Raw genomic sequence first — 21,243 nt, 5'->3', positions numbered from 1 at the left:
GGTCTGATAAATTGTGAGTCTGAGTCAAACTTTAACAAGACATGCTATGCACAGTTTGTTTCATGAAGAAATGGATCACAACTTACTGAGCTGAGAAACACTGGTCAGCAACATTATGAGACAACAGTAAATAGTAACTAGGCCTAGGTTCTAGAATGCATGTGATAAGAGACGGTGTGCTGCAAGCCAGGATGTAAAATTTGCAGCACACTACCATCCCAAGGACTAACTGGTTGTGTGGACTCTGCTATCACCCATTATAAATTCTCTAAGCCAAAGCACATCCTGAAACTTCTAATGCACCTTGACTAGAGAATTTTAGTTCATGGTAGCAGAGTCCACATGGCCAACTAGTATGCAGTAAGCTCGTACTCTACAGTGTCACATCCTGGCTTGCCATGCTTAAAGTCTCCCTGTAGGTAAGCCCTGATTCAACACTTACATGTTTAAGATTGGCAGTGCAGTACAAGAACAGTGAACAGGCTTTTGTGATTTGTTAGTAAACAATATTGGGGTTAAAAACCCAACATTTGCTACCAAGCAAGTATGGGAGAGTAAGATGTTCTTTTTAATATCTAGATATCAATTACTAGGAATTTCTAGTGGGCTTAACTTGCATTTCACTTAACAAACCATTCCATCATAAAGACGACAGGTATGAATCACAACCCACATAAACAACAGTCAGTGGACAAACATGGCCTTTCATATCCTAAGAAGAATTAATTGTTCACTGAAGATAAGTGCCCATGCGATTCATTTTATTTCAGAGAAATGTTATCTAAATAAGGTCACGTTTACTTTGTCTTTTTTTTTTTTTTTTTTTGGTAAAAGCACAGGTTTGTTTCATGTTACTTCAAGCTACGATTAGATCTTCGGTTTTTTGGAGAACCGCATATCCAGTGATCTGAATTTGCACTTGTGCCCTTTTACTACATCTTAGATTTGTTTCTTTCACAGACAATAAAGACAGGGTCCTCCATCTGTTCACCTGGCCAGTGAGTTTTTCTAAAACTGAATATAAAGAGAAGTTACTCACCTGTAGTAACGATGGTTCTTCGAGATGTGTCCCCGTGGGTGCTCCACAATAGGCGTCGGGGCTCGCCCAGCGCCGCAGATTTGAATTCTTCTAGCAGTTTCTACTGGATCGTGCATGCGCCGATGCGCGCCGCTCCCTTACGCGCCCTCGGTCATGTCCCCGCCTGTCCCCGCTAGTTCCTTGACCAACCGCCTCGGATGCTCCTGAAAAACACCAGACAGAGATCCGAAGCGGGGAGGATGGGCGGGTGGTGGAGCACCCACGGGGACACATCTCAAAGAACTATCGTTACTACAGGTGAGTAACTTCTCTTTCTTCTTCGAGCGGTCCCTGTGGGTGCTCCACAATAGGTGACTACCCAGCAGTAACCCAAGTAAGGAAGGGGGTAATCAGTTTATGTGCAGCTTGCCCCCGAGAGGACTGCTGTCGACAGACGGGTATCCTCATCGAACACCCGATGCAGGGCGTAATGTTTGGCGAAGGTGTCGTAGGATGACCAGGTCGCCGCTCTACAAATGTCTTTTAACGGGATTCCCTTGAAGAAGGCTGTTGATGCCACCACCGCCCTGGTAGAGTGAGCCCTAGGCGGGGCCAGCAAAGGGGTCTTTCGAAGCTTGTAGCACTTTTTTATACAAGACACAATGTGCTTTGAAATTCTCTGGGAAGAGAGGCCTTCCCCTTTTGACCTGGGAGTGAGAGACACCAGAAGCCTGTCCGTTTTCCGGAAGGACTTAGTTCTGTCTATGTAAAAGGCCAATGCCCTTCTCACATCTAGGAGATGTAGGCGCGCCTCCTTGCTGGAGCTGGGAGGCTTCAGGTAAAACGAGGGTAAAACTATTGGTTCGTTAAGATGGAACTCCGAGGAAACTTTTCGAACGAAGGCTGGGTGTAACCGTAAGATTACCACCTCCTTTGAGAATACTGTGCAGGGTAGCGTTGCCATCACTGCTGCAAGCTCACTCACCCTGCGGGCTGACGTAATCACAAGAAGGAAGGTTGTTTTCATAGTAAGGAGTCGGAGGGGTACCGTGGCTAATGGTTCGAAGGGTGGTCCCGATAGTGCGCTGAGCACCAAGTCCAAACTCCACGACGGCAGTAGCGGTTTTCGAGGGGGGTACAGGTTTACCAACCCCTTCAAGAACCTTGTGACGATAGGGTGGACGAATACGGTGGGCCCTTCCTCTTTATGCCGAAAAGCTGATATAGCAGCAAGGTGGACCTTTATCGAGGACAGAGAAAGCCCGTCTCGTTTGAGGTCCAATAAGTATTCTAGTGTTACAGTTATAGGAACGTCAAGGGGAGCTAACTGTTTGGCGGAACGCCAGGCTGTAAATCGAGTCCATTTCTGTTCGTAAGTCCTCCTAGTGGAGGTCCTTCAGCTACACTCCAAGACTTGTAGTACTCCCTCCGTACACGAGCGCTCTAAGGCACTGAGCCATGGATTAACCATGCTTGTAGGCATAGTCCCTGAGGGTGCGGGTGCACTATGGACCCCTGAGCCTGCGTGAGTAAGTCCGGCGCCACCGGTAGGGGGAGTGGTGGACGATCCGACATGCGCAGAAGCAAGGGAAACCATTGTTGCCGGTCCCAAGTTGGGACTATGAGTATCATGCGAGCTCTCCCCCTTCTGGCTTTGTGTAGAACCTTGCGGATAAGCGTTGTGGGGGGAAATGCGTAGAGTAGAGGGCCCTTCCATGAAATCATGAATGCGTCCCCCAGGGACCCCTGCCCTATTCCTGCTCTGGAGCAGTACTGGGGACGCTTCTTGTTGTACTGGGTGGCAAACAAATCGACTTGGGGAAACCCCCATGTACGAAATATGCGCCATAGCAGGTCGGAGCGGATCTGCCATTCATGCGTGAGTGCGAAGCGCCTGCTCAGCTGATCTGCCTTCACGTTGTGGCGCCTGGCAAGTACGAGGCTTTCAACATTATGTTATTGGCGATGCACCAGTTCCACAATCGGACTGCATAACACACGGGATCGTGCTCCTCCTTGTTGATTGATGTAGAACATAGTGGAGGTATTGTCGGTATTGATCCCAACTACTTCGCCGTGCGGGTATTCCTGAAAATGTCTGCACGCATTGAACACTGCTCTGAGCTCCAGTATGTTTATGTGCAGTGTCTGTTCTGCAGGGGACCATAACCCTTGCGTCACCTTGCTGCCAATGAGCGCTCCCCCATCCTATGTGGGAGGCATTGGTTGTAAGAAAAATAGAAATTTGTGGTTGGTGGAAGGGCACCCCCACTAGCACGTTCTTGGGATTTTCCCACCACACTAGCGATCTGCGCACCTCCGTAGTGGGCGACACTACCCTGTGGACAGTGTGGGATGCCGGTTTGTAAACACTCGCCAGCCAATGCTGCAGGCTTCGCATGTGTAACCTGGCATTCTGTACCACAAACGTCGCTGCCGCCATGTGCCCCAACACTTGCAGGCACGTTAGGACCGGCACTGCAGGGCTGTACGTCATGACTTGCACCAGGGAGTTGATGGCGCGGAAGCAGGCGTCGGGCAGGTATACTCTTGCTGCGATAGAGTTTGTGTGTGCCCCTATGAACTCTATATCTTGCGTGGGTTTGGTCTTTGACTTTGCGAGGTTCATAACTAGGCCCAGTGAAGTAAACGTGTTCGCGGTGACGCTTATCATGCATAGGACCTCTGCCTTTAAGGCCCCTTTCAGTAGGCAGTCGTCCAGATATAGAAAAATAAACACCCCCTGTATGTGCAGGTAGGCTGATACCACTGCCAGGGTTTTGGTAAAGACTCTGGGTGCTGAGGATAGGCCGAACGGAAGAACCCTGTACTGGAAATGTTCCCCGCCGACCGTGAAGCGGAGGAAGCCTCTGTGTGCCGGGTGGATTGTTATATGAAAGTAAGTGTCTTGTAAGTCGAGGGCTGCAAACCAGTCTCCATCGTCCAGTGCCGTAAGTATGGAGGCAACTGTAACCATCCGAAAGCGCTGCTTGCGCAAGTAATGGTTGAGGCCCCGTAGATCCAAGATCAGCCTCCAGCCTCCTGTTTTCTTCTCTGTTAGGAAGTAGCGCGAGTAAAAACCTTTCCCTTGGAATTGTTGCGGCACTCTTTCCACCGCCCCTATGAACATGAGGTGACCTACCTCCTGCTTCAGCCTCGCCTCGTGGGCAGCATCCCTGAGATGAGGCCAGGTGGGAGGTTTCGTCGGTGGAAGTGACTGGAAGGGGATCGTGTAACCCGTGGCTATAATTTCTAGCACCCATTTGTCTGTGGTGATCTTTTGCCATTGGGAGAGGAACGGTTTGAGGCGATGATGGAACATGAGATGAGAATGGCATTGAGCGATGGTGTTGATAGTGCAGTCCTCGACATACCCGTCAAACTTGCTGTTTCTGGGCTTGCCCCGAGGGTGTACGGCTTTGTTGAGAACATTGCCTGGGGGCCCTGTACTGCTGCTGCTGTTGATGGCGCCCTTGGTCATAGCCTCGCTGATATTGTGCGTGCTGTGGTTGGTAAGCGCAGCGTCTTTGCTGAGGATAGAATTTCTTTTTCTTGTATGGGGGAGTATAAATACCCAAGGTCTTACGTGTGGCCCTCGAGTCTTTGCTGGAGTGGAGGACCGAATCGGCTGAGTCCACAAACAGCTTTTGCTTGTCAAAAAGGAAGATCCACGATCTTCGCCCGTAGGTCTCTGGGGATACCGGACGTCTGCAGCCAGGATTCCCTACGCATTACCACTGACGTGGCTGTTGAACGTGCCGCTGTGTCCGCCACGTCCAGGGCAATCTGGACTCCCATCCGTGGTGCCGCATAGTCCTCTTGGACAATCGCCTTTAACACTGACTTCTTGTCCTCTGGAAGTGAATCCATGAGAGGAGTGAGTCTAAAGTAATTGTCAAAGTTATGGTTTGATAGATGTGCCGCGTAATTTGCCATTCTCAATAATAGGGTAGAGGAGGAGTAGACCTTCCTGCCAAACAGCTCTAATTTCTTAGCATCTTTATCTGACCCCCCTGATTTGTACTGAGACGTTTTCGACCTCTGCTGGGATGATTCAACCACCAAAGAATTGGGTTGTGGGTGGCTGAACAGGAACTCCATGCCCTTGGCTGGGACGAAGTTCTTCTTATCTGCTCTCTTGTTTGTAGGCGGAATAGAGGCCGGAGTCTGCCATATGTTAGTGGCTGACTCCATAATGGCTTCGTCCAGCGGGATAGCGATTTTAGATGAAGCCAGGCGTCTCAAATTTTTCAGGAGTTTATGGTGCTTCTCCTGCACCTCTGCTATTTGAATGTCCTGCATGAATGCTACTCTTTTGAACAGCTCCTGGAATTGTTTAAGGTCATCTGGAGGGGAGACATCCCTGGGACCATGGCCTCATCTGGGGAGGATGAGGAGGAACCGCTGGGGTAAGCCTCCCCCAAAATCCTCTGGCTCCCGAGTTCGGTGGTATACTTGCTCCCTGGTGGGCTGTGAAGGGAAGTCTCGGGATTCTGGACCTAACTCCCTCTGGGACAACTGCGTTCCCGTCCCAGAGAGAGAATGTACACGGGAGTATTGACGAGTAGTAGGAGAGGACCTGCCCTGGGATCTAGACCTGCGGTGTCTGTGTTCAGCATGATGAGGACGACCATAGCAACATGGGCAAGGGCCCGGTGATGGAGACCTGGACCACGATTGGGGAGTGTACCCATGATGTCTGGGAGAGCGGGATCTCCGTGACAGCATTCATAGTGGTGAAGCTGGTTTGTGATAGTACTCAAGGGGATCCATGCCCAAAAATGGTGAAGGTGGCCTGAGCCACGGCGAAATTGGTTGGAGGAACGGAGAGGGAGGCCCGAAATAAACCGGTGGAGTTGCCACCTGGCGGTGCGGGGTGTATCTCGGGAGGGGGGCTGGGTGATAAGGGCATCGCAGCCCCGCCTGGAGAGGGACTAAGGTGCCGGGTTTTAGCTCTAGCCTTGCCCCTCCCCTGCAGGGTGGGCGCCGCCCCCTCCCGTGCCGGGGATCTCAGCCCCGTTGTCAGCACCACGCTCGGCACGGTCAACAGCGGTGCCGCGCGGGTAGCTTCCTCCAGCGCCGATAGGCCCCGTGCTGGGTGCCCCTGTGCTGTTGGAGCCGGTGCCACTTGTGCCGGCGCCGCCGATTCTGGCGCTTGCCGTGCTGGCGCTCACAGCGCCTTCCGTGCCGCCTGCTGTATAGTCGGAGGCCCGGCCTCGGCCACGTGTGCTGCTACGCTGCCACTTTCATCAGCTCGCAGCTGGGGGCTCTGCGTTCCGCCCGTCCTGCTCCCTGGGACCGCCAGCAAGGATCGAGCCGGGGAGAGTTTCTTCCTCTTCTGCACAGAGGGGGTCAAAGAGGCTGCCTTCCTTTTATGCAACCCAGAGGGCCCTTCTGTGTGAGGCTTCTCCGGTGGCTCAGGCTGGAGGGCCTTATCAAACAAGATCATTTTGAGCCTCATTTCTCTGTCCTTCCTGGCCCTGGCTGTAAGCTAGCGCAGTGGGAACACTTCTGGGTAACATGAGACTCCCCCAGGCAACGAATGCATTCACTATGCCCATCTGAGGCCGGCATAGCCTCGCGGCATGACTCACACTTCTTAAACCCCGAGGAAGCCATCGCGGTGAGTCTTTACTGTTAATAGGGTACTTAGCCACTAATCAGTGCTTTCTAACCCAAAATAACATTCACGGCCTTCAGGGCAGCGGATGGCTTAACAGCCTATTGTCCGCCCCTCTCTCCTTCGTTCCTCTTCTCTCTGTTATTTAATATGCTCTTCTCTTTTTTTTTTTTTTTTGTATAATAGTGACAAACAAGGAACTAACACATAAAAACAACTCTCTTATCTGTCTCAGGCTTTAGCCGGAGCGGATTCCGTCTGCAGCCGATGGCGGTTGAGAAGGAACTGGCGGGGACAGGATCGCGCACATGACCGAGGGCGCGCAAGGGAGCGGCGCGCATCGGCGCATGCGCAATCCAATAGAAACTGCTAGAAGAATTCCGAACTGTGGCGCTGGGCGAGCCCGACACCTATTGTGGAGCACCCACGGGGACCATTCAAAGAAGAACTAAACTTATTACATGTGTTAGCCATGTTAAAATATTCTTACTACTGTTTATTTTAGCTCTAGTAGCATTGCTTTGTTTTGCAGTATTAAGGGATGAGTTTACTCCTACGTAGACCCTGAAGTTGTTAATGTGGGCCTGAGAGTCCAATTTACATAACCTAGCAGCACCTACAAAAAACAGAACAAGCTCAACTGACACTGAAACCAAGTTAGGAGGGGCTGCAGGGAGACAGTCTAGTGTCCCTCTCTCTGGGGAGTATAAAAAATAGGATATGATATGGGGACACAGCAAGGAGCCTGACAGAACAGCCACCAAAGTAGTTATAGCAATGATCCTGTGGATTCAGAACAATATCTAACCACCATGACAGATGTAAGACCCACTTTAATGATGTGGGAGTGACTGTTACCCTGGAAGTGGTGGATTAAAGCTTAACCTGGCCAGAGGTCAACACTGCAGGAAAAGACCACTGCAACAAAGGATTGACTTTTGGCACGGGGACTATTGGCCTGGCCATAAGGAGCTGGCTCCTGAATTGAATGAACCACTTTATCAGCAGGAGCTTGACATTCAGCAGGCAAGCTCACCCTGAGGTGGACAACCTGCTTCCTTTGTGGTTTCTGTAGGAGACAGACCACATTTGGTCAAATTACTATATTCCTGAAAATCTCAGCTCACACCTACTCAGTAAAGATTTTATTTAAAAAAAAACGTGGCAGCTAAATTCTCTTAAGGATCCCTCTGCACTTGCCATACTCCATCTCCTCAGTGATCTGCTGTAACAAGCAAACTGGGAAAGACCATCCTTACAGAGCCATTAAATATGTTCTAATCTAGGGATACAAGGGCTGCGAAGGACCACCACCAGAATTGTTCCTCCTAACTGCCAGGATCCCCTGCAGCGTAGCACAAGAACCAAGAGAGGAGAGAGACTATTGTGCTTCTGATGATCCCCTGTGCTAGTGCCCTACCAATATGGTAGAAGCCGCAGCCTGACTCAATGCAGCGAGGACAAGAACCAAACTGGGGTAGAAGTATGAAGGAAAAGTAAAAAGGAGTTTGAGCAAGGGGTGGGGAGAGTGGAAGAGACACGGAGCCGGGTGGGGAAACCAGGACTTTGACAGAAAGCCCAGGGATGAGAAGCCCCAAGAGTCAAACCCGAAAAAGAAGCTGGTGGAAATACAGGGAACTGTGAAAGAAACTGGACTGAATCAGAAGAACTGGAGGAAATGGGACAAGAGGTCTGACCAGGAGAGGAATACAGCCCTCCAAGACTTACAGAGTTCAAGATTACATACACATGGAGAGATAGGTAAATACTGGCATAATAATATTTCTGTGGCTGGGGTCTACTCTAGAGAGTTTGTCGACAGAAGCAGCCTTCTGTTGACACAACTCAGGAAGCGTCTACACACTTACAGCATTCTGTAGACAGATTCTTGACAGAACTCTGCATTTGCCTCAACAGTATTATCCCTTAAAAATTTGAGGCATAACAATCTGTCGTCAGAGGTTCTGTCAAGATTTCCCTGTCAATGATAAATTCTGTAGACAGATGCTTCTCGTGTAGACATATCCTATAGGTTATTTAATATACCTGTCTCTCTATGTGTGGTCCCCAACTTATGACGGATGGATCCATGGTCAAAGGTCTTTATTGGGAGCAGGGAGTTGAATGCTGGCCATACGGGCCCGCACACACTTCATCTGTCTTCCCATCAAGTAGGTGGAATATAAAAACTTTTGGAGAACCCATCTAGCTGGTTGAGTCTATGCTTGAAGCAGGGTATGCACAGTCTATAATCAAGACCTCCTGCATTAACATGAAGCCTGGCTAACAGGCTCACACAGGTGCTTGTAGCTTCATGATCCAAGAGTGCCAGGACTGTAGGGATATCCTGAGGCTTATTAGTATTCACCGTATGAGACTGATGGAGAGGAACTGGCCCTCTGGTGAATATATCCTGGCAGTCACAGCAGTTAATCTCATCCACCAGTGTGGCTTTTAGGTGAGACTTTTTCAGGTTTTTTCTGAATCCAACCTCTCAAAAGAGATCTAGACTGCAGTAGCTGCTTCTACATTTGCAGTAAGATTGTCCGTGTTGGCCAATCCTTTAAATAAGGAAATACCATCCCTCCTTGTAAACAGAAATTATATGCCCGCACTAAGTCACTTTGGAGAACACTCTTGGTGTTGCTCAGAGTACAATGAGAAGAGCCTGTACTAATAGTATTTGCTGGCTGTATGGTGAGGCATGAGGTGAAGGCATAATCACTCAGCCAGCATAGGGACAAATCACTCAAACAAGAATTAGTGATTCCAGAGATAAAGATCTAAAAACCTCTGGAAATTTCAGGTCATAAAAAACTTGCTAGCTGGAGGGAGGGAAATTAAGTGGTTAGAAGGGGCCCCAGTCTATCCTATTTTGTCCTTCAGCTTTATTGTTGTCATGAACGGAACATACTTTAGAATCTAGGTATATTTCAGAAATATTGAAGCAATTTGCCTACATATATTACATTCTGAGTTTTTAAAAAAAATTATCTTTTTATGACTCTCCCAGGTAAACTCTAAAAAAATAGAAAATGTATCACCCTACAATAACAACTAATACTTTACGTTATATAAAGGGACCTTACTGTTTTTCACTTTCTGCTTCTTTTATTAGTTCAGTAATTTAATATGGCAGGTGCCATCAAGTTATTTCATATCTGTAGATGATAATTTCCTATAACAATCCCAAATGTCAGTTCACCAGAGGTTTAATTTGAATTTCATACCCGTAAAAAGCCTTTTCCTCCCTTGGCCAAACTGTCACCAAAGTCCTTAGGCTGACGGCCCATCTCCTCTCTCCGTTTCTGTTGGTATTCTTTGTCCATAGTTATAGCAGCCAAGCCTTTTCCAACTGAGCCAGTGATCCGAGATACTACCCCAGCTGCTCCTCCTGTCAGCCAAGGGAAGATTATGTCACACAGTTCCTTAATAATATTTAATAGTGGACAAACCATGATGTGCAATTTAAATCACATACAATTCAGAGGATTCTTTCTGGCTCCAGTGTACAGGCATGTAACTTATTGAGCAACACAGAAGTATTTCATATTAATCTCACATGCTTTGGAACATTTTAGCACACAGTCAGGTTACATCCTCAGTTATGTGAAATTTTCCAGCAACTGCTACATTACTTAAAGCAGGTGCTTTAATAAATTAGCCAAAACAATTATTTGCTTTGGATACACTATTCATGATCTCAGAGTCCCGGGTTTATTGTCCCAGCACCAACACAATGCATTCTGCATTTTCATAAATTAGCTGCCTTTTTCTCTACCATGCTGAAAACGATGACTTTCTCCATCAATTGCATTAGTTTTCAATCTTGAAATAAATAAAGCTCTGGACTCAGAGGGCTACCACTTTACTCTGTAGCTTCACAAACACCATGCAATCTCATGGCACCTTAAAGACTAACAGATTTACCAGGTCATGAGCTTTTGTGAGTAAAACCCACTTCTTCAGGTGAAAAGAATTCATCCGAGGAAGTAGGTTTTTCACATGAAAACTCATGACCTATTGTATTTGTTAGTATTTAAGATATCACAGGAATGCTCTGAACTGACAAACTTTCCAAAACCAAGCACAGAATCACAGAACTGCAAGACTGAAGGGGACTTCAATGGGTCATTGAGTCCAGTTCACTACACTGAGGAAGTACAAAATATTACCCAGGATATTGTCTAATTAGTTTATAAAAAAGCTGCAATGACAGAGGTTCCACTGCCTCCCTATGTAATTTTTAATCAGTGTTCAACCACACTTACAGTTAGGAAGTTTTCCATAATATCTAGCCTAAATTGCCATTGCTCCAGTTTAAGCCCCTTATCTTCTAGGAGACCATGAACTGTTTGCTTGAGAAATACAACAAATGCTCCATTATCTTTTCATGTACAAAAGTAAAGCTGATTGGTTTTCCTGGGTTGCCATTATAGCATTATTTCTTTAAAACACATAGGTACTGTATTTGCCTTTTTCCAGTCCTCTGGGAGGTCAAATATCCTCTAAGAGCTCTCAAGGATAATTGATAACAGAGATTTCTTCAGATAGTATCGTGTATCCCAGCTTCTGCCATGATTCCCACAGTAGTGCTTTGAAAATACTTCCCAACCGAATTATAACAACAAAAGATCTACAAAGACATTGGGTTATATGGTACAAGAAATAGGCTAACAAGTACTTTTGTCAAAACAGCAATGATAAACGTATGTGATACATACCCACTGTGTGACCAAGAAGACTTTTTACACCAATCACAAAGCCTTCAGCAAATTCTTCAGGTCCTTGAACAGCTCCCTAAAGGTGAAATTTACTATAAATTAAACCAGAGAGAGAGACATACAAACTCCCTTCTTCCTCAAGCTTTTTAAAAACAAAATGGCAATTGCTATGTATTGGAAAAGGGTTTGTCAACTCTGAGATAAAATTGTGGCAATGAGTCTCAGGCTGCATCTACACTGCATTTTTTTTTGACAATACTTTTTTCAAACTCCTAAGGTTGAAATAAGTTGAAAAATCATGTTTACACCACCACAGCATTGCAAAATACAGTGTTCATATTTACAGCCACCGTTCACAGCCACAGCATCTCAAAAGGAGCATTCACATAAGCTGACAGAAGCTGTGCTTTGTTCACATGGATTCATTTTTGACTTTGAAGGTGGCAGAAGGAGCTGACAGAAGTCATTTGCAGAGCTGGACCCCTCTTTTCTCAACCCCTCTTATCTCAACTTTTCATGCATGGCAATGTGAACGCTCCACATTTTTTCCCCCCCAGAAAAAAGGTGTTTTTTCAACCCCTCCCCACGCAAGTACAGACAAGCCCTCAAAGCCCAGGTCAGCCAATGCAGGCTCACAGGGCCTGGGCTAACAATAGCTGTGTAGACACTTAGTTCAGGCCAAGCACAAAGAGAAGTTACTCACCGTAGTAACGATGGTTCTTCGAGATGTGTCCCCGTGGGTGCTCCACAATAGGTGTCGGGCTCGCCCCGGAGCTGCAGATCGGATCTTTCAAGCAGTTTCTGCCAGACCGCACATGCGCCGGCACGCGCCGCTCCCCTGCGCGCTCCCAGCCACGTGAGCGATCCGGTCCCCGCTAGTTCCTTGACCAACTGCCTCGGATACTCCGGAAAAACATTAAACAGAGATCCGAAGCGGGGAGGATGGGCGGGTGGTGGAGCACCCACGGGGAAACAACTCGAAGAACCATCCTTACTACGGTGAGTAACTTCTCTTTCTTCCTCGAGTGTCCCCGTGGGTGCTCCACGATAGGTGACTACCCAGCAGTAACCCAAGAAAGGAGGTGGGTAATCAGGTTATGTGCAGCTTGCCCCCGAAACGACCGCTGTCGAGAGGTGGGTATCCTCTTGGAATACCCGGTATAGGGCATAATGCTTGGCGAAAGTGTCATAGGATGACTAGGTCGCTGCTCTGCAGATGTCTTTTAGCGCGATGCCCTTGAAAAAGGCTGTTGATGCCGCCACTGCCCGGATGGAATGAGCCCTAGGTGGGCCCAGTAAAGGAGTCTTTCGAAGTTCATAGTACATCTTTATGCAGGACACAATGTGCTTCGAGATTCTCTGTGAAGAGAGACCCTCTCCTTTTGACCTGGGAGCAAGAGAGACTAAGAGTCTGTCCGTTTTCCGGAAGGACTTAGTTCTGTCTATGTAGAAGGCCAACGCCCTCCTCACGTCCAGGAGGTGCAGGCATGCCTCCTTGCTGAAGCTATGAGGCTTCGGGTAAAACGAGGGTAAAACTATAGGTTCGTTAAGATGGAACTCTGAAGAAACTTTTGGAACAAAGGCTGGGTGCAGCCGTAATGTTACCGCCTCCTTTGAGAATACCGTGCAGGGTGGCATTGCCATAACTGCTGCGAGCTCACTCACCCTGCGAGATGACGTGATTGCAAGAAGGAAGGTTGTCTTTATCGTCAGGAGACGGAGGGAAACCTTGGCTAAGGGTTCAAAGGGTGGTCCCGTTAGTGCGCTGAGCACCAGGTCCAAGGTCCACGATGGTGGAAGCGGTTTCCGAGGGGGGTACAGGTTTACCAGCCCCTTCAGGAACCTGGTAACAATAGGATGGGCAAACACCGTGGGCCCTTCCTCTTCATGCCAAAAAGCCGATACAGTGGCGAGATGGACCTTCAACGAGGAGAGGGAGAGCCTGACTCTCTTGAGGTCCAGTAAGTATTCTAGTATGACAGGTATAGGCACTTCACGGGGAGCTAACTGCTTGGTGGAACACCATGCAGTGAATCGAGTCCATTTCCGTTTGTAGGTCTTCCTGGTGGAGATCCTTCGGCTACTTTCCAGGACTTGTTGTACTCCCTCCGAACATGAACTTTCTAGGGAGCTGAGCCATGGATTAACCACGCTTGTAGGTGCAGGCCTCGGGGGTGTGGATGCACTATGGACCCCTGGGCCTGCGTGAGCAGGTCCAGCGCTACCAGAAGGGGAAGCGGTGGATGATCCGACATGCGGAGAAGCAAGGGGAACCATTGCTGTCGATCCCATGTGGGGACCACTAGGATCATGAGGGCTCTCTCCCTCCTGGCTTTCTGCAGGACCTTGTGGATGAGCACCGTGGGCGGGGGGGGAACGTGTAAAGCAGTGGGCCCTTCCACGAAATTGCGAACGCATCTCCCAAGGACCCCTGCCCCAGTCCTGCCCTGGAGCAGTATTGGGGGCACTTCTTGTGCTGAGTGACAAACAGGTGTATCTGGGGAAACCCCCATGCATGAAAAATCGGTCGTAGCAGATCGGAGCTGATCTGCCACTCGTGTGTGAGTGCGAAGTGCCTGCTCAGCTGGTCTGCTTTCACGTTGTGAGCGCCCGGCAAATACGAGGCTTTCAACGTTATATTGTTGGCGATGCACCAGTTCCACAGCTGGACTGCTTCCGCACATAAGGCACGGGATCAAGCTCCGCCTTGTCGATTTATATAAAACATGGTGGAGATATTGTCTGTATTGATCCCGACTACCTTGCCTTGTATGTGGTCTTGAAAGTGTTTGCAGGCATTGAACACCGCTCTGAGCTCCAGTATATTTATATGCAGTGACTGTTCCGTAGGGGACCACAGTCCTTGCGTCACCTTTTCGCCAATATGTGCTCCCCACCCTACGTGGGAGGCGTCGGTGGTGAGAAAAATAGAGATTTGTGGTTGGTGAAAGGGTACCCCTGTTAGCATGTTCTTGGGGTTTACCCACCATTGCAGGGATCTGCGCACCTCTGTCGTGGGCGACACCACCCTGCGGACAGTATGGGATGCCGGCTTGTAAACGCTCGCCAGCCAATGTTGTAGGTTGCGCATGTGCAATCTGGCGTTCTGTACCACGAATGTTGCCGCTGCCATGTGGCCGAGCAGATGCAAGCACGTTAAAACCGGCACCGTGGGGCTGTATGTAATGACTTGTACCAGGGAACCGATGGCGCGAAAGCGAGCGTCGGGTAGATAAATTCTTGCTGTGATAGAATTTATGCGTGCCCCTATGAACTCTATGTCCTGTGTGGGGTCGATCTTTGACTTCGCAAGGTTGATGACCAGGCCCAGCGAAGAAAACGTGTTTGCTGTTACGCGTATCATGCGTAGTACCTCCGCCTTCGAGGCCCCTCTCAGTAGGCAGTCGTCCAGATATGGGAATATAAATACCCCGTCTGTGCAGGTAGGCTGACACCACTGCCAGGGTCTTGGTAAAGACTCTGGGGGCCGAGGAGAGGCCGAACGGCAGAACCTTGTATTGGAAATGCTCTTTGCCGACCATAAACCGGAGAAAACGTCTGTGAGCCAGGTGGATCGTTTTATGAAAATACGCATCTTGTAAGTCGAGGGCTGCAAACCAATCTCCATCGTCCAGTGCCATGAGTATAGAGGTGACTGTGATCATCCGAAAGCGTTGTTTGCGCAAGTACCGGTTGAGGCCTCGAAGATCTAAGATGGGCCTCCAGCCTCCTGTTTTCTTCTCTGTGAGGAAGTATCGTGAATAAAACCCTTTCCCCTGGAGTCGCTCCGGCACTCTTTCCACCGCCCCTATGAGCATCAGGTGGTCCACCTTGTGCTTGAGTTTCGCCTCGTGGAAGGCATCCCTGAGATGAGGCCTGGGCAGAGGTCTTGGCGGTGGCAGCGACTGAAAGTGGATCACGTAACCCGTGGCTATGATCTCTAGTACCCACTTGTCTGTGGTGATCTTTTGCCATTGTGAGTGGAACGGTCGGAGGTGATGATGGAACATTAATTGTGGATGACATTGTGCGATGGTAGTAATAGTGCAGCCCTCGACCTGTCCGTCAAACTTGTTGCCTTTGGGCCTGCCCCGAGGATGCATGGCCTTGTTGGGGAAGTCGCCTAGGAGTTCTATACTGTTGTTGCTGTTGATGCCGCCCTTGCTCGTAGCCCCGTTGGTACTGAGCACGCTGAGGTTGGTACGGATATCGCCTTTGTTGAGGGTAATACTTTTTCTTTCTGTATGGAGAGGTATAAATACCCAGGGTTCTGAGTGTGGCTCTTGAGTCTTTACTGGAATGAAGGACCGAATCAGTCGACTCTGCAAACAACTTCTGCGTGTCAAAGGGAGATCGACAATTTTTGCCTGCAGATCCCTCGGGATACCCGATGTCTGGAGCCAGGACTCCCTGCGCATGACCACTGCCGTAGCCGTTGAGCCTGCCGCTGTGTCCGCTACGTCCAGGGCGATCTGGACTCCCGTCCTTGAAGCTGCATAGCCCTCTTGCACGATGGCCTTCAGCACCGGCTTCTTTTCTTCTGGAAGTGAATCCATGAGAGAAGTAAGCCTGGAGTAATTATCGAAATTGTGGTTCGCTAGATGTGCTGCATAATTAGCCACTCTCAGCAGCAGGGTGGAGGAGGAGTATACCTTTCTGCCAAATAACTCTAGCTTCTTGGCATCTCTATCCGTTCCCCCCGCTTTGTACTGGGAAGTCTTCGATCTCTACTGAGACGATTCTACCACCAGAGAATTTGGTTGTGGGTGACTAAAGAGGAACTCCATGCCCTTCGCCGGGACGAAGTATTTCTTATCCGCCCTCTTGTTTATAGGTGGAGCGGAAGCCGGGGTCTGCCATATGGTAGTAGCAGACTCCATGGCTGCTTCGTCGAGCAGGATAGCGATTTTGGACGAGGCCGGAGGCCTCAGGCTTTTGAGGAGCTTGTGGTGCTTCTCCTGCACCTCTGCTGTTTGGATGCCTTGCATGAAAGCCACCTTTTTAAACAGCTCCTGAAACTGTTTGAGGTCATCCGGGGGGGCAACATCCCCGGGGGCCGTAGCCTCGTCAGGGGAGGACAAGGAGGAACCACTAGGGTAGACCTCCCTTGAACTCTCAGGGTCCTGCTGCCGGTGGTACACCCTCTCACTGGAGGCTTGCGAGGGAAAATCTCAGGGTTCCAAAATCAGCTCCCCTTGAGACAGCTGTGTTTCCGTCCCCATCTGTGAGTGCCTGCGGGGGTACTGGGCAGTCGAGGGGGACCTGCCCCTGGGTGTATGCCTGTGGTGTCTATGCCCAGGGTGATAAGGACGACCGTGGCAGCATGGGCATGGTTCCTGTGATGGAGACCTGGACCACTCTCGAGGTGCATACCCCCGATGTCTGGGGGAGCAAGATCGTCTGGATGACAGACAATGGTGAAACTGGTTTGCGGTAGTACTCCAGAGGGTCAAATCCCAGAAAAGGCGAGGGTGGCCCGAGCCATGGTGACGCTGGTTGGAGGAACGGAGGAGGCGGCTCTGGGTAGGCTGGGGGAGACCTATGTCCCCTGGTTGGTGTACACAGCATAAGGGGAGGACTTGTTGAGAGCAGCCCTGCAGCCCTGTCCAGAGAAGGGCTGCGGTGCCAGGTTTTCGTTGCTGCCTTTCCCCTCCCCTGTGGGGCTGGCTCCACCCCTCCCCTTGCTGGGGATCTCGGCCCCGCTGTCGGCGCCGCACTCGGCACGCTCATCTGCGGTGCCGCGCAGGTGGTCTCCTCCGGTGCCTGCAGGCTACGTGCCTGTTGGCCCTGCACCGTTGGTGCCACGGGGGTCGGTGCCACTGGCTCCGGCGCTTGCCTGGCCACCGCTCTGAATGCGCGGGCCGGCTGCTTAGTAATTGGAGGCTCAGCCTCTGCCACGTGCGCTGCTGCTTGCTTGTGACTGCGGCTGGGGGCTGTGTGCTACACCCATCCCGCTCGCTGTGACCGCCGGCAGGGATCAGGCGGGAGAGAGCTTCCTCCGTTTCTGCACCGAGGGGGTGAGGGACATCGCCTTTCTTTTATGGAGCCCTGTGGGTCCCTCCGGTTGAGGCCTCTCCGGCACGTCTGGCTGGAGGGCCTTATCAAACAGCAGCATTTTCAGCCGCATTTCTCTATCCTTTCTGGCTCTGGCCGTGAGCTTTGCACAGAAGGAGCATTTCTGGGTGACGTGTGATTCCCCCAGGCATCTAATACATTGACTGTGCCCATCAGAGGCCGGCATAGCTTCGCGGTATGACTCACACTTCTTGAATCCTGAAGAGGACATTGTGGTGAGTGTTTGAGCTGTTAATAGGGTACTTAGCACCTTCTCTGTGCCTGTTTCCCTCTCACGGACTCCAGCCTGCCACAGCAGGAGGCCTACTGGCCTTCACGTCCCCGGGTTGCCTCTGCTCCTCCTTCTCGTTACTAAGACTTTCTACTTATATATATTATTATTATTATTATTTTTTTTTGCAATAAAGAAACAAACAATTTAACTAAGAACTCTGAAAAGAAACTCTAAAACTCTGAAAAACTCTAAATAGGCTGACTCTGGCCGCAGCCTGAGCAGATTCCGTCTGCATCCGATGGCGGTTAAGAAGGAACTGGTGGGGATCGGATTGAGCACGGGGCCAGGAGCACGCAGGGGAGCGGCGTGGTCCGGCGCATGCGCGGTCCGACAGAAACTGCTGGAAAGATCTGATCTGCGGCGCCGGAGCAAGCCCGACACCTATCGTGGAGCACCCACGGGGACACTCGAGGAAGAAGCTAGGAGTTGTTCCTCTCGTCCCCACCTCCAACACACACCTCCCAGCAGGATCTCAGAACCTGAGTTCCAGCACTAATTTGCACTATAATTTTATAGCCCCCATGCCCAGCAAGGCAGTCAGCTAACCCAGGCTAACTGGAGCCATAACATGGATCTTCTATTGCAATACACACATACCCTTTAACATATGAGTTCTTTGGGTACAAGTGTCACTATTTCCCAATTCTTCATCAGGTTTAAAAACACGTATTATCAACCTACAGCTAACTGTCTAGTACAGTGACCTAAAAGTAGAAATCATACCTGGAAAGGTTCATAGAAGAAAGCTTCAACACCCTCAGACAAACCTCTGATTAAACCAAATGGATTTCCCAGGACATCTAAACCCAGCACAAGAACATACATCTGCTTCAAGAACTGAATGAAGAACGAAAGAGGACATCATACATATTAGCACTTGTTTAATGTACAACCCATGTGAGAATAAAAATCTATATAATATAGCTTTTTAAATCTTACAAACTTAAAAAAAGATATGTTAAAACAGTGGCTTAGCAGAACTATTGCATAATGCTAAAGACCAGGATAGAAGCACTATGTAGGCACAGGAATAAGTATGCTCTGCTTGAGTGACCATGAAAGGGTTTGGCTATCTCAAAAGATGCTGTGTGTGTACAAGCAGCTCTATTAGAATGTCATGATGAATGATGTGTCAAGTACTGTATTTCATACAGCTGTTCAAAAGAAAAAGCTGAAACTCAAAATTGAAACCCATATGAAGTAGAAGCATTCAAATTTAGATACTTTGCCACAAAAATGACTATGAAAAATTCACTTGTAAAGCTAGTAGTTTACACCCAAATAAACCATTTCAGAGAAGCATTAAATTCCAGACAGATATCTGTATACTAAAAGTATATTTAAGAAGCACTAAATGGACTTACTTGTTCACTGTAATGTGTAACTACTCTCCTTATTAACTCATCCCTCCTATAAAACTGATACTTAATTTCAAAGAAAGCAAGTCTGAAAAACAAAGTTATCAAGGTTTAAAATCTCTTATGGACTTAGTAACTAAAAATTAGCATGCAAGTACTTAAATTTACAAAATAAATTAACTAATATATACCGTCTATTGTTATACAGTAATGCAGCTACAGCAATACTTTATACATGTTTGGGAGTGAAGTCCACCCAGAATTTACCTATATACTCCTAAGTGGTTCAAGAAACCAATGGCTCTGCAATTCAGTACTACTACTGGCTTTGTGAGTACCTGTACATTATTTTATATTTCATTCATTGTATTTTATTCTCATTCATTGAAAATTGGTATTCTATTGGGAAGTGTACCTTTTCTAATAACATGCCGCATACAGCTTTTACTGTAGTTAAGTCAGCCCAATCATCTACTGATTACTAGTGAAGCGCTGAAATACCTACAAGAGTCCACTAACTCAGTTTAAAAATTTAGATGTCAAAAGCTATTAGCCTGAATTATTATCTTACTTAAATATAAGATCATCCACATCAGTCAGAGTAGCACCAATACTTTTCAACAGCAAGTTGACCGAATGAATAGCGATCATTTCTTTTTTGTCCTTATCTGCTTCTTCTCCACCTGAACCCAAAGACAGACTCAAATGCAACTACAAGACAAAAATATTTGTAAGTTATTTATAGGTTTTTTTTTTTAAGTGCCCTATTGGAACATTAAGGCATTTAAAAAAAACAGTCATCAAATTCCCTTAACAGTTCCTTTATTCACTCATGCATATAGTCCTATGCAGATACAAAATTTGGATTTTCAGAGAGCCTCCTGCATCCATCTCCTCAGACATGTGGAGAAACTGCTTATTCCATCAACCTTATTGTGGGATTTCTCAGTTTCTGTTTTTGCTCTCCTACCAAACTGTTCACCTTAGAAAATGGCTAAGCATCGCTACCATCTTTTTTTTTTTTTTTCCAAAATACCACGGCCTATCAGGCTAGTTGTTGGAAAGAAAAAACAGCAGCTCTCACCTTTTAAGACAGAGCTTCAATAGACCAAAAAGCACAATCATCTCGACTGAAATTCAACATGTATATGATGAAATTCTACAACTCTCTCTAAAAAGATAATGAAAGTACTGTGAAATCCCACCATTTTATTTTGGACCCCATCATATTAGGTGTTTTTTAAACTTTGCCTTTAAGTTTACATGACTGTTAGAATCATTAATTTAATGGGGAGGAGGCGCTGAATGAGAAGAGAGGATGCACAAGTACATTTTATAGTCCTCGTTGTGGAGAAATGCTTAGAATGTGACCCAAATACACCCGGCAGTTTCAGAAACAAGGCCCAATAAAAAGAAATCAAGATCTTTTATTATGTATAACATAGCAATTTTAAGCCATTTATATTTTGAGGGACCTGATTCATAAATTTTGAATACTTGTGAAGGCCAAAAGTGTAATTATTTACAAAAATTGTGGTTTCATTATGCAATTAACTCATTAGTGCATAGGAAAGATACTGCAACAGAATGCAGAACTAGACTACAGCCATCAATGACATTTCTTCCCTTACTACTGTGACTGGAATAAAAATAAGGTTAAAAAAAGAAATGAAATAGAAGACATGAAAAATAACAAAAGATTAATACTTTTTATTCACATTGCTCACATCTATTAAAACAGTGAGCATTTTCACCCTCATACATGTAGTATTTTTATATTCTTCCGAGTTTGGACATCCACTATAGCTGTCTGTTTCAATTGTCAGCATTACTAAGAGCAGACAGAACATAAGACAAATATTTGTGGATGATCCCTATATCAAGTGAGAAACTTCCACCAGGTACTGAACATCTGAAACATCACAGATTCCTGCAGGGTCATACTACTGTGAATGAAAACCTAGAAAACAGTTATTTACTCCAACCAAAGTGAATAGCTAAAAACACTTTTATTTAATAAAGAGAATACTACTTGAAGTTTGTGCTTCTCCAAATGCATTCCTTTACAACATACCTTAATTGGAGAAATATGGAAGTGCTCAAAGAAACTCAGTGTTGACATATCAGTTAAGGAAGATTCCATCAGTTCAGCATTAAGAGCATCAACATCTTGC

General features: G+C 47.7%; 1 protein-coding gene across 3 annotated transcripts in view; it reads right to left on the bottom strand.

The window, feature by feature from the left end:
* Window positions 1-21,243, bottom strand: part of VPS13C (vacuolar protein sorting 13 homolog C) — a 262,583-nt gene that overhangs the window by 47,096 nt on the left and 194,244 nt on the right. For all 3 annotated transcript variants that reach the window (XM_075007275.1, XM_075007277.1, XM_075007276.1), the window contains exons 71-76: window positions 21,144-21,243; window positions 19,641-19,780; window positions 19,076-19,157; window positions 18,435-18,548; window positions 11,363-11,438; window positions 9,869-10,032 (exon numbers count right to left, since the gene is read on the bottom strand). The exon at window positions 21,144-21,243 is cut by the window's right edge and continues 14 nt beyond it. In XM_075007275.1, coding sequence (XP_074863376.1) covers window positions 9,869-10,032; window positions 11,363-11,438; window positions 18,435-18,548; window positions 19,076-19,157; window positions 19,641-19,780; window positions 21,144-21,243 — 676 coding nt within the window. The remainder of the gene's footprint in view (window positions 1-9,868; window positions 10,033-11,362; window positions 11,439-18,434; window positions 18,549-19,075; window positions 19,158-19,640; window positions 19,781-21,143) is intronic.

This window comes from Carettochelys insculpta, chromosome 12, assembly GCF_033958435.1.
Source record: "Carettochelys insculpta isolate YL-2023 chromosome 12, ASM3395843v1, whole genome shotgun sequence".
Classification (NCBI taxonomy): domain Eukaryota; kingdom Metazoa; phylum Chordata; order Testudines; family Carettochelyidae; genus Carettochelys; species Carettochelys insculpta.
Note: the sequence above shows the minus strand (reverse complement) of the source record. Positions and strands in the feature narration are given on the sequence as shown.